Here is a 15170-nt window from a genome sequence, read left to right as displayed (position 1 = left end):
TCTTTAAAATAAAAATTAAAAATAAAATATACTCATAGCCAGTCCAAGCAAATACATATATATATATCCTTCCTTTCATAAATTCTTCACAAACAACTAAATATGATGCTACAGATTCAAATATGGCATAGGGACAGCACATTAAAAGAATCTCAGTTTCTTAATTATAACATCTCTATACTAAATCTTAGATACTGAATTTCAGTTTTTTTATAAGAAAACTCAAAGCTAAAATCATGTTAATAAAAATGAATCTATTAAAACTGACAGCCAGTCCAAGCAAATGTATCTGTATCTATCTGTATCTGTATCCTTGGCAGCACACTGACCAGCCAGGTGGAAGCTCGGATGTGTCACAGCTAATGAGTTGTTGCTCGTGACAATGGTACCTGACGCCAGTACCTCTTTCCAAGCAGGAGTATGGCCCTTATGAGTACTGTTATCTGATACTCGGCTACTGGGACGATGCCAGGGTGACTTGGCTCATGTGCCAACAGAAAAGACTGTGCATGCCCCCTGTGGCACATGTGTCTTAGGTTTGCCACCACTGAGAGAAAGGGAGCCCCATACCTCACTCTGCACACTTGGAACAGATCCAGAATCCCAAATGGATTAAGGAGTTAAACGTATAAATACAGTTGTTGAAGAAGTAGGCAAAAGCATCAGAGAGCAATGCAAAACCCAGAAGCCACAAGGCGATAAATTTGATTATATCTATAAAATTTATTTATAGATATAATTAAAATTTTTGCATAGCAAAACAGAAAGCTCAACCCCCACATCCTAAAACAAAGCAAAGTCCTAAGCAAATTCAAGGCAAATGACATACTGGGAAACTGTATTTGAAACTCATGTTATGAGGTGATAGTCTCCCTAATATGTTAATAGCACCTATGAATAAATAACAGGAAAACTAGAGAATGCAGAAGGTATTTAAAAATATGAAAAGCTACTCAACCTCAGTATATAAGTTTGAGAGAAACTGGAATTACTCCCAGGGGCATGAGAATGTAGCTGTGTTAGAGCACTTGCCTAGCGAGTGTGAGGCCCTGCCCTGTCCCCCACTCCCTAATTCTGCCTGAAAAAAAAAATTCTGAAAATTAGATGCTTCACCTATCAGGCAACAAAGATTAAAATCTTTGGTGACACTGTTGGGAAAAATTGGACAACTATGGATTCTCATGGCCAACTGGCACAACCTGTGAAAATGAGAAATGTGTCTATGTCTTCAGACTCAGCAACCCCACCTTGAGGACCCAGCTTACACAGAAGCAGCAGTAAGTGCACAGGGTTAGTCACTGTGCATTGAAATAGCAAGATGGGATGGAGCCTGAGTGGTGCCCGATATGGGATTGGTTCTGTTACAGCACGTCCATGAGATAGAATACTATGAAACTGTAAAGGGGGATTAGGAATTGCTTATTAGTTGGGGTCAAGATATGAAGGCCAAAGGCAGAAAATGTATACGTGCACTGCCGTCTATGTGAAAATGAACATTCTCAGGATAAATACAAATTTGAGGACAGTAGATATCTGTTTGGGGTGAGAGATGCCCTCTCCTCTCTTCTGCCTTTTAGTTTTTGGTATTTTGGTGTTAACTATTCAGAAAATTAAAGTCTGTTGCCAGCAGCCAGCACTTGGAAGGCTGAGGCAGGAGGGTTTCAAGTTTGGGGTCAGCCTGACCTGCACAGCAAGTTTCAGGCCATCATGTATTAGTGAGTGAGACCCTGTCTCAAAAAATAAAAAGTGAAATCAGTTTCCAGGATGGGTATGGTGGTGCACACCTGTAATCCCAGCCACTCATGAGGCGGAGGCATGGAGGACTGCAAATTTGAGCCTGCCTGGGCAATTCAATGGTGTCTCAAACAAAAAAAGTTGGGGATGTAGCTCAGTGATACTGACTCTTAGGTTCAATCTTAGCACAGCAAAAGCAAAATCAATTGTCAGCAACAACAATGGGGAGTCTACATAAAGAAGGCTTCCTGTTTCTTCCGGAAATCTGGGTATCTGGAACCCGAGGATTACACAGCAATGAGCTGGCACTGAGGCCCTCAGAGGGATTGCTCTGCAGACATAGCTTATACTCAGATTACCCCACTAATGCCTTCCACTTGCCTGGCCCTTCTGGGCATTTGAAAACCCTTAGATCTAGTGATCCCCAGACCATGGTGAATTTATTCCAAGGAACTGGGTGGTGAAGAAACATCTGGGTAGAGTTTCCATGGTAGAGGACGGCAGCTGTGAGGAGGCTCACTGCAGTCCCAGAAACTGGCAGTCTGGCTGGTACAAATTTGAACTACCCAGCATGGGCAGGTCCTGCTATAGGAGTATGTGTGGTCAAGGCTGCTGATTAGGGGGTGACTGATAACCAAGTAAACATAGGAAAATTCCTGACCAACATCCCTTATGAATACAAATGCAAAACCAACAAAGTATCAGCCAAGCAAGTCCAGAAACACAGAAAACGGATTATATACCATGACCAAACAGATTTTTCTCTCAGGAATGCAAGGTTGGTTTAACATCAGAAAAATCAGCATAACACATCATATTTAAAAAGGACAAAAAAGCACCTCATCATTTCACTGGATGCAGAGAAAATGTTGACAAAATCTGGCCACTATTCAATAAAAACTGTTCTTGGGGTGAGAAGGGGAGCTTTGGGGGAAGAGGGTTACAGGCCAGGTAGACACCCCTTAATGCTTGCAGGGATCCCTAGCCCTCTGGACATGTTTTGTTGTCCCAGGCACTTGCTGGTGCACAAGAATGTCCCTCCCCAATCTTAAAGCAAATCTCTCCACTTGCCCTGGTTAGCCACACATGAAGCCAGGGCTGGGGAGAGTTTAAAGCACTTCTGATTGCATGTACCTGTCACAGAATCTCCCTGCGGCTTGTGGACTTGCTGCACATTCAGAAGCATTGAAATTCAGACTGGCGATAACATGGATACATTTTAAGCCTGCAAATAGCTGAGTGGGTGCAGGGTACTGGGTTTGTAGGTCTGAGGCACAGTGGGACTTCTGACAGGCCGCACCCAGTGGTTCCACATGGGGAAGGAGCTGGAGGGAGCTGCAAGTGATGTGTACAGTATTTGGTCAGGACGAGCACAGTGTGTCTGGAGAACCAAGCCAGTGAAGTCTGTGAGCTAGAGGCTACCTCTTCCACCGGGAGGATGTTCTCCCTGGATCTTCTGGGGAGAAGCTCTGCTGTGGATATAACAGGTGATCTCATTTTCTGGGAGCCAGGCATTCAGCAAAGGAGATGGAGGAGGCTAGCGGAGCACCCATAACAAGGTTTGAGCTTTTCTCCTTGTGTCTTCCCCAGGAGCCTCAGGGCTGCTGCAGCCGCAGTGACTGTCCAGGGAGCAAGGATTCTGTTTAGTGCCCCGGTGAATCAAGGGGAACTTGGAGCAGGAGTTTATACACATAACACTGTTTTTTTAGACACAGGTCACCTCTCTGAGCGTGGCTGCTCTGCAGTTCTGCTGAATGGAGGGAAGCAGAAGAAATGGGCTCACATACCAAACTGCCGGTCGCCAATGCGTCGTCCTGCGCATCCCTGTAAAGCGGTGCTTGCCAGTCTCGGCTGCGTGTTGGAATCAGCTGGGCCAGGTGCAGCCCAGTTAGTCTGATCTGTAGCGGGTACCCCCTCCACTCGCAAGCTCCCCAGCTGACTTCCATATGCAGCCAGGGCGGAGTCCTGCTTTAGGAACACCAGGCACGAGATTTTGAAGGAGCATTTGCTGTGCTTCTTCGTTGGAGGTACTGCGTTTTCCATTCCAGCTCTTCTCAGTCACATGATTCCGTTTGAAGGGTAGGGTCCGTGTTCCCTCTTCTTTCCTGAGCTTAACCTGGACCTGGGTTTGAACTGGTTTCTGGTTTGGGTTGACTCCACCTCCACTCTAGAGGAGCCGCCTGCCTAGTGTCAGGCAGCTAATCCCGCTCACTCTGCCTGGCTGAGTGCTTCTGGACTGAGCCCCTCGGCTCCGAACTGGCTCAGGAACATCCCATCAGCCCAATTTGGCTCCATACTGAAGCAGCCCCACTTCAGAGCGACTGGGAAGCACCTCACGAACAGCAGGGCACCTGCCTAAGATGAAAGTGACCTTGTGGATGGCAAGAGAGAATCACAGCTCTTGCCAACGACGTCGCTGAGCAGCCGGTGCCCTGTCCTCTTAATTAAACCCAGGCTGAGTTGGATTTCCTGTAACCTGCAAATTATTTATATAAAAAGGTCTACAGCTTGGTAGAGCAAGTTGGTGATCACTGCTAAAGGAAGCAGACTTCCTGGAAGGCACTGGGAGCTGGTGCCCCAGGGGGCATGGGGCCCACCTGCAGGCTCCTGGGTCAGTGCCACGGAGTGTGCGGGAGGTTAACAGGAGCCACGCGGAGATAAGGCGCCTTTCATTCTTTCAGCCGCCCGGGCCAAGGGGAAAGTCTCATCTGGCCTGGATCCGGCTCTGGTTTTCCTTTAACAAGCAGAGCAAGTCGCAGGCTTAGACCACTCAGCACAGTGATGGGTGGCAAGTTTAACATGTTTCATACGTACAAACTAGGCATCGTTTTGTATTTTTATGGCTACCTTCATTATGTTAAACTGTGTGAGTTCTTTTAGTGCCGTAGTTTTCCATTTGAAAAGGAGAGTTAAACATACCAAACAAAGCAGTTATTAGGCAGATGTGGCAAAAATGACAACGGCAGGGTGCATGAGTAGTCTGGGGAACACGGAGCCAGGTAAAGTGCAGTTAGCTTACGCTGGGGCTCCTGTACTTCTTTAGTCCTCCTAAGGGCGCCTGTTACAAGGCTCGTCTTTACGCAGTGCCAAGGCTGTGCAGATGTCCCAGATCTGAGCACGCACCACCTTTGCCAGCTGGGATTTGGGGATGTTAGTTCTCTGCACCTTCCAGTAAGGTCAGCACCTAGAGCCTGGAGCTGATAGTCCCTCTGCAGGTTTTTCTTTTCTTTCCGTGTTTTGAGTTGTGGAGAGAACTATGGCAGGTCTGCTTGCAGGACTTGGGCGTCTTGGATCTAGTGCACTACTAGTTGCTGGAAAATGCTTCAGAAAACATCTGAGTGGGTAAGGATTCAAATGTTCAGAAAACATCTGAGTGGGTAAGGATTCACACAGGCCGAGTTTCTGGTGCGCCGGCAGGAGCGTGAGCGAGTCGCTCACCTGGGGGCCCCTCCTCCGGGAACAGGTGGAGCCTCTCCAGGCCCTCTCTTCTGGGAAGCGGAGGCAGCGTCTGTCTCGCAGTTACAACATGCAAGTCCTGCAGCTGGGTCTTCCTCCTCAGATTCCAAGGCAGGGTCTTCTTTTGATTCCTACACTCCCAGATGGCTGTCTCCGGCACACAGCTGTCACAGTCTGCTCTAGTCTAGAAGGCAGCCAGTACGTCTGAAAAGCTCTTTTATTTTTAGCTGCTTTTATTAGTTTCTTAAGGGTACTCAATCTATTAGGCTATCAATTTATTTCAATAAGACATTAATAAAGGTACAGCAAGGTTTTTATTGCAAAGGCAGTTTAAATGATCTTGTACCTTGAGGCCAGGTGGCGCCTGGAGTGGGGGAGAGGTTTGGATTGGCCCCATGAAGTTTTGAGAAACATACATGCAAGGAAAATCACTTAAACACATAGTAGAGAAGGTTCTGCCCTTTATTCCACGCAGCTTTCTCACAGAAATGACTCTGGACTTCCCTGTCCTTAGTTGGCAGACTCTGAAAGGATGACTTGAGGGTTTGTTACTATATTGTAACTTCTGCCTCCCAGATGCTGACTTTGGACACAACCCCTTCAAAGTAGCAACTCCACATATATTCAACTTACAGTTGATAGGGCTTTTTTTTTTTTTTGGTACTGGGGATTGAACTCAGGACCTTGCATTTGGCAGGCAAGCACCTGTGCCACAGATACATCCCCGGCCTTTCTACTTACAGTTGAATGCTCACGTTCTAAGTGGAACGGGTAGACGGGAAGTAGCAGGATAAAGACATACTAAATGGGTGACTCTGGTGCATGTCTGGGCTTTATTTTTCAGTCAGGGTTTCACTGTACAGTTTGGGCTGCCCTTAGAACTCACTCTGTAGCCCACGCTGGCCTCAAATTTGCAGTGACCCTCCTGCCTCAGCCTCCCGAGTACTGGAATTTCATGCATGCACTATCACACCCATGCCAGTCTTGACTTTAAACCAGTACTTGCAGGGAGAAATGTTTTACTTTTAAGCTTGATTCAGCTGCAACCATCTCCTGAGCAGCTGTTATGTTGGGCAAACATCTCAGGATGCTGGTAGCAGCCTCCCCTTTTATTTCTAATCTTGTAGTATTTTTACACCTGAGATGTTCCCTGTTGCATTGTGGGTTAGAAATAATGAACACTGGGTAGAAAAATTCATTGCCTGTACAGCATGTTCCACTTTGTTCTAGGAGACTTTCCATCGCTCAGGCTAAGTGCTCCTCAAACCTTATGGTCATAGAATAACTTGGAGGTGATTTCTGGGCTCCATCTTGGGGGTCAGGGTGGCAGGCTGAAGCTGAGGTAAAGGACACACTCCTCTCTACAGCAATAGAACAGGATTAATCACTTCTACTGAAGTGTTTCACACAGGGAATTCCCATCTTTTAAGAGGTGAGTTTGCAAAGCCTGACACTCATTTCTTACCTCGGAAAGGCTCATCTTCACAGACAGGAAGACACCTGTATCTAACGGCCACAACCATAGGCAGTAAGGGCACATGCTGTTCTCCATGGAGACAAGCGTGTTGAACAGACATCTCCCTGTTCTGCACAATGACAAGGAGGCAAAGATGGGATGAGAAAACGCTTCCGTGTGCTGACAAGAGGGAGAAAGCGCAGTCACAGCCAGCCTGACTCTGGAATTCACTGCCGCAAGAAAATGCGAAGGGCAAAAAGGACAAGCTCTTTGGAAGGACTTAGGTTTCTCCCAATTAGGTATCTACACAATCGTTTGGCTCACAGTTAGGGGCATTCTCAAACTGTGACAGATTGCTATGGTTTTTCAGTCAAATGACCTCCAAATGTTTTAAAAATTAAACAGTAGCAACAGCGTTCTTTTAAAATGGCTTTTATTGAGACACTTTCAGGGCTTCTGCAACATTTCCAGTTGGGAATCTTTTATTTTCCAACTCTTTTTAAGTGCTAAAAATCCCTCTCAGTGCCAGAGGCCCACTCCCACCCCCGTAGCAGAGAAGAATCCTCATCTGTCTGTTCAAATGTCCAACCAGGACCCCAGGTGCCCACCCTGCCCCAACCCTCTTCGTACAAAGTCTCCTTAGTGCTTTCTCGATCCCAGGCTAAGTTCTTCCCACCTGTTAATTAGGCAGAGTAATTCCCACAGACGTGAGATGGTTAAATTCAGCTGGTATTTGTTATTTAGTAATCTGTAGCATTTGAATTCAGGAATAGCCTGCCCGTTAGCTGGCACACACAGAATTTATAACCTATCTGGTAAAACAGATCTCAAAAAGCTCTGTAGTAGGGCCAGGTACTTAAGAAAATTATAGTTTATGCTTCATCTTTTTTTTTGAGAAGTGTAACATTTTACAGAGTCTCAACAATTCTTTTTCTTGGAAATTACAAATGACACAAGCCAGCCACTTCAGGTTTCTTAAGACTCATGTCCCTGCAAGGTGACTGACCAAGTTCAGCAGGGATGGGGCACCCCATTGTAACTGCTGAAAATGGCGGCCCATTTCCGCCTTCTTGTAACCTCCTGCTGTTAGCACAAGCTGCTCTCGGGAACCTGCACACAGCACATACACCAGCTCTTCCCTCCTGATGCCCCCAGCGTGCTCTCGAAAGCCCTTTTCTCAATAGCAAGATGGGTCAAAGGGAGTTTAACAAAGAGCAGTTGCCTATTTAGTACAATCGTTCCTATGTTAAGGTAAAAATTAACACAACAGTATCAGGGCATGAAGATTCTACTGGCAGAATATGCCAATTTCTGTTTACATCCTTTTATCACTGAGATATTTACATTAATATGCAGGCTCTGTTCCTTAACAAAAGGGGAAGTGAAAAACTCAAGGATGTTTACTTTTGCAATTAAAAGGGGGAAAACACACAAAATAATTTATAATAGGTGCCGTGAGAGAAAGCAATCTTTATGCAAATTTAAGATCTTCCACATAAGTTTCCTTGGCGACTGTGGCTTCTGTCTCTGGTGAGTGCGCCATGACATCAAATGGCGTAAGATATGATGGACACTCAGGACTGTCATATGTAATAAAGCAAGTATTTACATTAAGCACAATACAGCAATTTATTTAGATGCTTAAAATGAATACAAAGGGAAATAAAGATCACAAAATTATACATACTACACAGTGTGTCATATATTAGATGGTATAAATGAATACACCAGGGTGGTGTTTAACTAAAGAGAAAACTAAATATCCAAAATGCAGCACTCATTTGGTTTGCTGCTTTAACACAACACACTTTTATACAGATCTAAAAGGTGTCAAAATTAGTAGCTGCAAAGTCAATTCTTGCATGTGATTTTAGCTTAAAAGATTTCAGAAACATCTGAAATACCAGTTTTTGACAGTTGTAATGTCAAGGATATTCAGAACAAGAAAAATTCTATAATACAAGAGAGTCCAGATATATATATTTTATGTGACTGGCCTCTGTTGCAAGATTGTACAAGGTTATGTGCAAAAACTAAGTCTGTCCAAAGGTTCATACTAGCGCAGGTTCAAGCTTTTGCTAGGGAAACTAGATAGAGCATTTATTACACAGCAAGGGCAACACTAAAAAAAGAAACATCTATGATGGGCACACAGTAACAATACCATAAGCATCACTTGAATAGGTCTAAAAGACTGTACAAATATACATTTCAACTATTCAGAATGAATACATGAAAAAAAATCGATTTTCCCAAAGTCTACTGTACACGTTAGACTGGTAGCTTGTGTGTTGGCCCTATACTACCACGCGAGTCAGCACAACGCTTCTCAAAGACATCCAACCGAACATTTTACAGAGGGAAAGAAATGTTGAAAAGGCAGATAAAACAAACCTCTGCTTTTCCTCATGTGCGTTCGTGAGCCACCAGCGTACTGGTTTTTCATAGTTACCATGTCTATCAGAAAAGGCTCAAACTACGATCAGCCAATCACGTGTCACAGACTCAGAAATAACCACTGGGACTGCAACTGTCCCCACAGCCCGCTGACCAGTCATCACAAGGCAGTACCAGTTAAGACGGCTTTGCAGTCAGACTGGAGGAAAAATGAACTCCTGGCTGTCGCACGTCCCCAGCGCAGTGAGGCCAGCCACTTATGCCTGCTGGCTGCTTAGTTTAACTCCCGTTAAGCTGCCGTGCATTGGCTCAGCCACTCCATCAGTCATGTTGTCAAACTGCTCCCCATCCTCACTGTCAATTGTGCTATTCTGCCACTCGATCTGGGGGTTAGGTAAGCGCTCATTATTCTCAGATGCATTCTTCCACTGTGACTGGTCCTTGGACCAAAATCCTTCAACTTTTCCATAGGAACTATTCTTCCATTTTAACTGCTCTCTGTCACCTTGTATGGTAGCCTTTTTTTTGGCAGCTGGCTTACTGCTCGTCTCTTCACTCTGGGAAGACTCGTCAGACCAGGTTCCTGGTTTCATTTCACATGTGTTATCCTCAAAGTCTGACACCTGCTGGGAACCAGGCCCGCTCTCAGATGGGGAAGCACCCTCTTTCCACTCAACAACATCATCTTGGTCAACCTCACTATCAGAAGCGTCATGCATTAGTTTGGCTGGTTCCTCAGTCAAATGAATAGTTTCGTATTTTGAACCATCCTCCTCTTTTTGGTCTAGCTTCTCTTCAGATTCTAGAGCATCCTCAGGAATTACCTTCGGTACATGTTCCTCTGGGTTATCATTAGGGATTTTGGGCTCAACTTCAAAAACGGGGTCAAAAGGGCTACCGCTGCCATTGGACTCTTCTTCCAAATTTTCAAAACTATCTGATGAACTGTCCTCCTCCTTCCCAAGGTTAAGCTTCTTGTCAACAGTCTTACTAGCATTGACTCTGGAATCCTCATCATGGTTTTCAAATAGCCACTCAGCATCAAAATCCATCTCATGTTTGACTTTATTTAACTCTTTCATGTTAAAGCCCAGCAACACACCAGGCTTATACTTCTCGCAGTCACGAACACACTTCTTCCTTTTGTTACTGAAATGGGAAGCAATGTCACTCTTCCACAACCATAAACTGGCTGCTAACTTCTCAATTTCTCTCCTGGTAGGATACGGCTGTTTGTTAAAATACTTTGTTAGAAAGCTTTTCCTAGCTTCATAGGAATCATCTTCATGACCCTTGGGGTCTAAAGCTAAAACAACAGGCTCTTCAGGTTTCTCTTCAAAGAAGCTGGGTGAATCACTATCATCATCTAACTTTCGTTTTTTCAGTAAGGGAAATTCCATCTGCTCATAGGTACGCTTGACAGGCGCCAGGCCTGGAGACTGATTAAGCCGAGAAGGTGCATTTGTCTTATCCTGGCCATTCTGGGTCTTTCCAACACCCCTGCAGTGAACCAAATGCAGAGTGATAGTCGAGGCGGTCATGTTGCTGGTATACACACCAAGACAATGGATACATTTGTAGGTGAGCTTTTTCTCAACTGGGTGAACTGTCTGAATAACTTGGTGCCTTTCTCGTAAATGATGTGCAAGTGCATCAGATATGGGTCCTTTTAGGATCGAAAAGCAAAGAGGGCAGAGAGTTTTCCCGACATCTTTTTTATAGGGCACTGCAGCTTGAGGTGAACTTTTAACAGGAATATCTGCCTTTTCCTGAACTTTTGGCTGTGGCTTTGGAGGAAGTGGAGGGTTATTTTGGGCATGATAAGCAACAGATTCAGCTGGGGCATCCCTCAGGTTGTACGTGGTTACCAGGAGATGGATGTTAGTGTGACTGCCCTGCTGCAATGTCAAATCGAAACTCAAAGTAGAATCCGTCTTAGGTCCCATCTCTTCATCAATGTGAACCATTCTCATATGAGCAGCCATCTTTTCCACATCATTGAAAGTAGAACGGCAATATGGACAAGACAGACCATGAATTAACATATGGTTGAGCAAGGTATCTGTGGGCAAATAGCGATTACAGTAGAGGCATTTGCTAGTAAAATTGTGTATTTTCATAATATAGTTGGCTACTGCTGGGACTTTCTCAGCTTTATGTTCTTTTTCGAAGTGCACACTATAGACATTTTCAGGAAAAAGCTCATTACAGATTGTACAAATTTTCCACTTTTGAGTTGCGGAAGTATTACCTGGGGGAGGGCCGGTGGCAGCTGTGGTGGGTTTGGAACTGGGCTGACCTAGTACCCTGGAGGCCTGAGACTGGGAGAGGGAAGGAGACTTTAACTGGCCCGATGAGAGAGAAGAGGCATTAGCAGCCTGTAGGGAGTATCTTGCTGGTGCCTGAGACCTCTGCTCTGCCCCAAGCCCGTAAGATCTTCCATTTCCACTTGGAAGTAACTGCTTCACAGACTGAGACTGCTGAGGGATGGAAACGGGCGCGTTGCCACCTAGCCCCAGTCTCATGGACTGACCAACGCTGTAGCCCTGGCCTACAGATTTGACTCCATAGTTGTTCTGCTGCAGGTGAACATTGGACATCATGTTGACTCCCGTGGAATTTAAGTTAGGCTTTGGTACTGATAGTCGATTCACCATCTGCTGTGATGGTAAAGACCGGACGTTTCCAGAAGCAAGGGAACCAATTCTTGGGGGGAGTCCCATGCCCTTTTTCTCTTGAGGTTTGGGAGCAATTAGCATCAAGGGTTTGGATCGGGGAACCACTACATTGGTGTGCCCAATCATGGCAGTGACTTGATAGCCTATGCGTTCATGGTCTTCGATGACATGTTGTACCAAAGCTTCATAGGACTTTGGCATGAAAAGGCATCGCTTGCAGTGAATACTACACTCTTCCCGGGCGTTTGAGCCTAAGGGGACTGCACCATTGAGTGATTTTTCTCCTGCCTTTGCTATGTAAGGTGCTGCCACATGTTGAAAATGTTCCCTGTAAATGTGCTTCCTAACTATTTCATAAAGAGGATCTCGGTAAGTGCACTTCTTACAGTAATAAACAGCTTGCTCTACACTGTCAGCCTGCTTAGGTTTAAGGCCATCGTTTTTGTTTTTATCTTTGAAAGTGCTGAGGCTGCTACTTGGTGCGCTGGCGTTTGGAGCATGAAATATTTTAATGTGTGTTTCCAAAGTCTTTTTGTCTGCGTTGAAGGTACAATAAGGGCAATTAAGGAGAATCCTATTTTCAAAGTCTTCACTATGGACATTCCGGAAATGACTTTTGTAGGCAGAGAAGAATTTTGAGGAAAATGGACAAGCGCTGCAGCAAAAAGGTTTTGTCCGATAGTCCTGAAGAAAACACAGAAACTAGAATCAGAATGTCACTTTAGGTAGGCAGTAACAGATTTTAGGTTTTAAACATGTGCTCTCCCTTCTCAGAATGCTATTTTTACCACAAACTCTGTAATGTGATTTCTGTGTTTTTTTCCTCTAGCAGAATATATTTATGAATGAGAAACTCATATCAAAAAGCTACTTTAAACCAAAAAGATTTATGTCCACCAGTATAAATCAGAAACTAAATGGCCAGGAGTGGTGGCTCATGCCTGTAATTCCAGCACTCAGGAGGCTGAGGCAGAAGGACTGCTTTGAGTTCGAGGCCAGCCTGGGTTACACAGTAAGTTCAAGACCAGCCTGAATTACAGAGCAAGACCCTGTCTCAAAAAAACAAAAACAAAACCAAATGCTAAGTTCTTTCCCAATGTTTAGAGAAGACCACTGTCATATCTGTTGATTGGCTTCAGATGAACCAAAGACAAATAAATGGCTTCAGAACGAACATTTACAATTAGAAATAACAAGAATAAACTATGTGAAATAATCGTGAATTAGGAAGTTGCTAACTGCATCAGGTTAATACTATAGTAAAATCCTGGGCCCAGGGTATTTTAGAGCAACTAGACAACTCTAGATATATCCTTTAAGCCTTTCCAACACGGAAGATTTTTCAGATAAAAGGGCAAATCTCAAACATTTTTTTCTCTAATTTTAAGTATATAGTGTAGTATTCAGATTTCACTGCTGATTCTAAAACTAATGATTTGAAGCCATCTCTCTTGCATATGCCTGGCTGTACCTTCTCAAGTAAGCAGAGTATCTTCAAAAGGACTAATAAAATGACAACTGCTTTTATTCAAATTAGTAAGTTAATTAAAAATGTCCTTCAGACTGTGTGAGGTGAATGTTTTTTAAAAATAAGACACTGCAGAATAGAAGAGATGATCAAAATATATGATGAATGCCCAAATTTTTAAAAAGAACTACAATAAAAGACACACTGCTGTTATTTCCTCTAAGATTGCCCCCTTACACATCACATTGTTCTTGCCTTTTCTGAAGCGGTTCGGAAGTCTTTTCTGAGTGCCTTTCCAGGTGCAGCTGAAAATACAGTGAATGCTGCTGCCATCCAATAAAAAAGTGCCATCCAATAAAAAAGCAGGCTCGAAGAAACCATCATGGTCCTCATTCCCTTGCTCACCATAACTGCTGCCATGTGACTTTTGGCTCTCTCTCCAAGTCAAAATGACCACGAGAAGTAAACATTTTGAATCAATTCAGGACAGCACACCCAGGCAATTATGACCGTGTTAACTAAAGATGTTCACAAAAGAGAACTTTCAAAACTGCTTCAGAGTGTGGCAAGAATGGTGGGTTAAGTATAAGCAAAGTCAGGGATTATTTTGAGAGGGATTAAATGCAAAGTGTCTTTTAAGTATAGTTAAGTTTTAATTTAAACATTCAGTGTACTTTCCTATCATACTTTACATACGGCTATCAAAGGAACAACTTTCACTTTTTTTGGTACCAGGAATCGAACTCAGGACCTCATGCTTGCCAGTAGGCAGGGGCTGCGCCACTGAGCTAAATCCCCAGTCCCCATGAGCAACTTTCAGAATTAGGATCACTAATACTTCCATGATTGGTGTCCCTGAAAGATTACTTTTTCCCCTAGAAACCAGCTTTGCTTCAGATACTAGTAATTAAACAAAAAAAGCTGCTTTTCCTTAAAGCACAAATCTTCCCTAGCACTAAGTTATGAAGCTTCTTCATTCATAAATCTGACATATAATGTGTCTCACCAGAAAATGTACCTTTCCTAGGGTATTAACAACAATAAATCATCTTAAATATGTGAGGGGGCAAGAAATTCATACTTCTGGGCTCTAAGTATATTCTAACAGATAAAAAGATCTCGAGGACAGAATTAGAATTATAATGTGATTCACAATCACTTCTCCCTAAGGAAAAAGAAAGTATCAACAACTCCACCTTCATTATCTTTTTTTTTTTGGGTACCAGGAATCGAACTCAGGACCTCATGTTTGCCAGGCAGGTACTGTGCCACTGACCAAAATCCACGGCCCTTCACTGTATCTTCATCTATTGGTATTTGCTGGCAGTAGGAACTAATACTGTTTGTAAGACCAATGTGTAAAAAGTAAGCTGCGTTTTGTCACTGTCATCCTGCAGGGTCACTTTTCCCACTCTTCCAAGAGACTGGGTGCCATCGATACTGTATAAAAAAAAACTTAGATGAAGTCTGGCCCTTCTCCTTTTAGAAAACCCAAAGGTAGCAACAGAGACACAGAAAAATCATGGGTAAATGGATAAGCACAATGGTAGAGAGAACATTTCTGCAGAGCCAAAGCACTTACTGAGTAAAGACTGGTGTACTATAGGCCTCAAAACATTTAAGAAATGAAATTTCCTTTTGTTCTTACACTTAGAAGTTTCAGTCCAATGACAAAAACCACCCAGCCAACAACAGAAATAAGGTGTTTAGTTTTCCTTACTACTAGAAAAGTATGAATATATAATTTTGGTATGTTCCATGTTAGGCTGTGCCCACAAACACTGACTCCCTATGAAAGGGCTAGAGCTGAGAGTGAGTTACACCAAGGATGCTGCCATTTGGGGGCCTTATCTGTGCTGCTTACCTGGTTCTTTGTAAGTGAAGGGTCCCACAGTCCTACATCCTCCCATGTAGTGTTTTTCAAATAAAAGTCATTAGGTTCAAACTGCTTAAAATCCTAGAAAACAGTGAAAAAAGTTTA

The 15170-nt window shown here is 43.8% G+C and overlaps 1 protein-coding gene across 1 annotated transcript in view; it reads right to left on the bottom strand.

The window, feature by feature from the left end:
* Window positions 1-7062: 7062 nt before the first annotated feature.
* Adnp (activity-dependent neuroprotector homeobox) overlaps window positions 7063-15170 on the bottom strand; it is a gene marked incomplete at its 5' end in the record, with an annotated part of 32606 nt that continues 24498 nt past the window's right edge. Inside the window, 2 exon segments of the mRNA XM_005392308.2 lie at window positions 7063-12405; window positions 15054-15146. Coding sequence (XP_005392365.1) covers window positions 9301-12405; window positions 15054-15146 — 3198 coding nt within the window. The 3' untranslated portion in view covers window positions 7063-9300.

The sequence above is a fragment of the Chinchilla lanigera genome, unplaced genomic scaffold, assembly GCF_000276665.1.
Source record: "Chinchilla lanigera isolate Chin_1 unplaced genomic scaffold, ChiLan1.0 scaffold00044, whole genome shotgun sequence".
In the NCBI taxonomy this organism is placed as follows: Eukaryota; Metazoa; Chordata; class Mammalia; order Rodentia; family Chinchillidae; genus Chinchilla; species Chinchilla lanigera.
The sequence above is the reverse complement of the archived record's forward strand: the minus strand, read 5'-3'. Positions and strand labels throughout refer to the sequence as shown.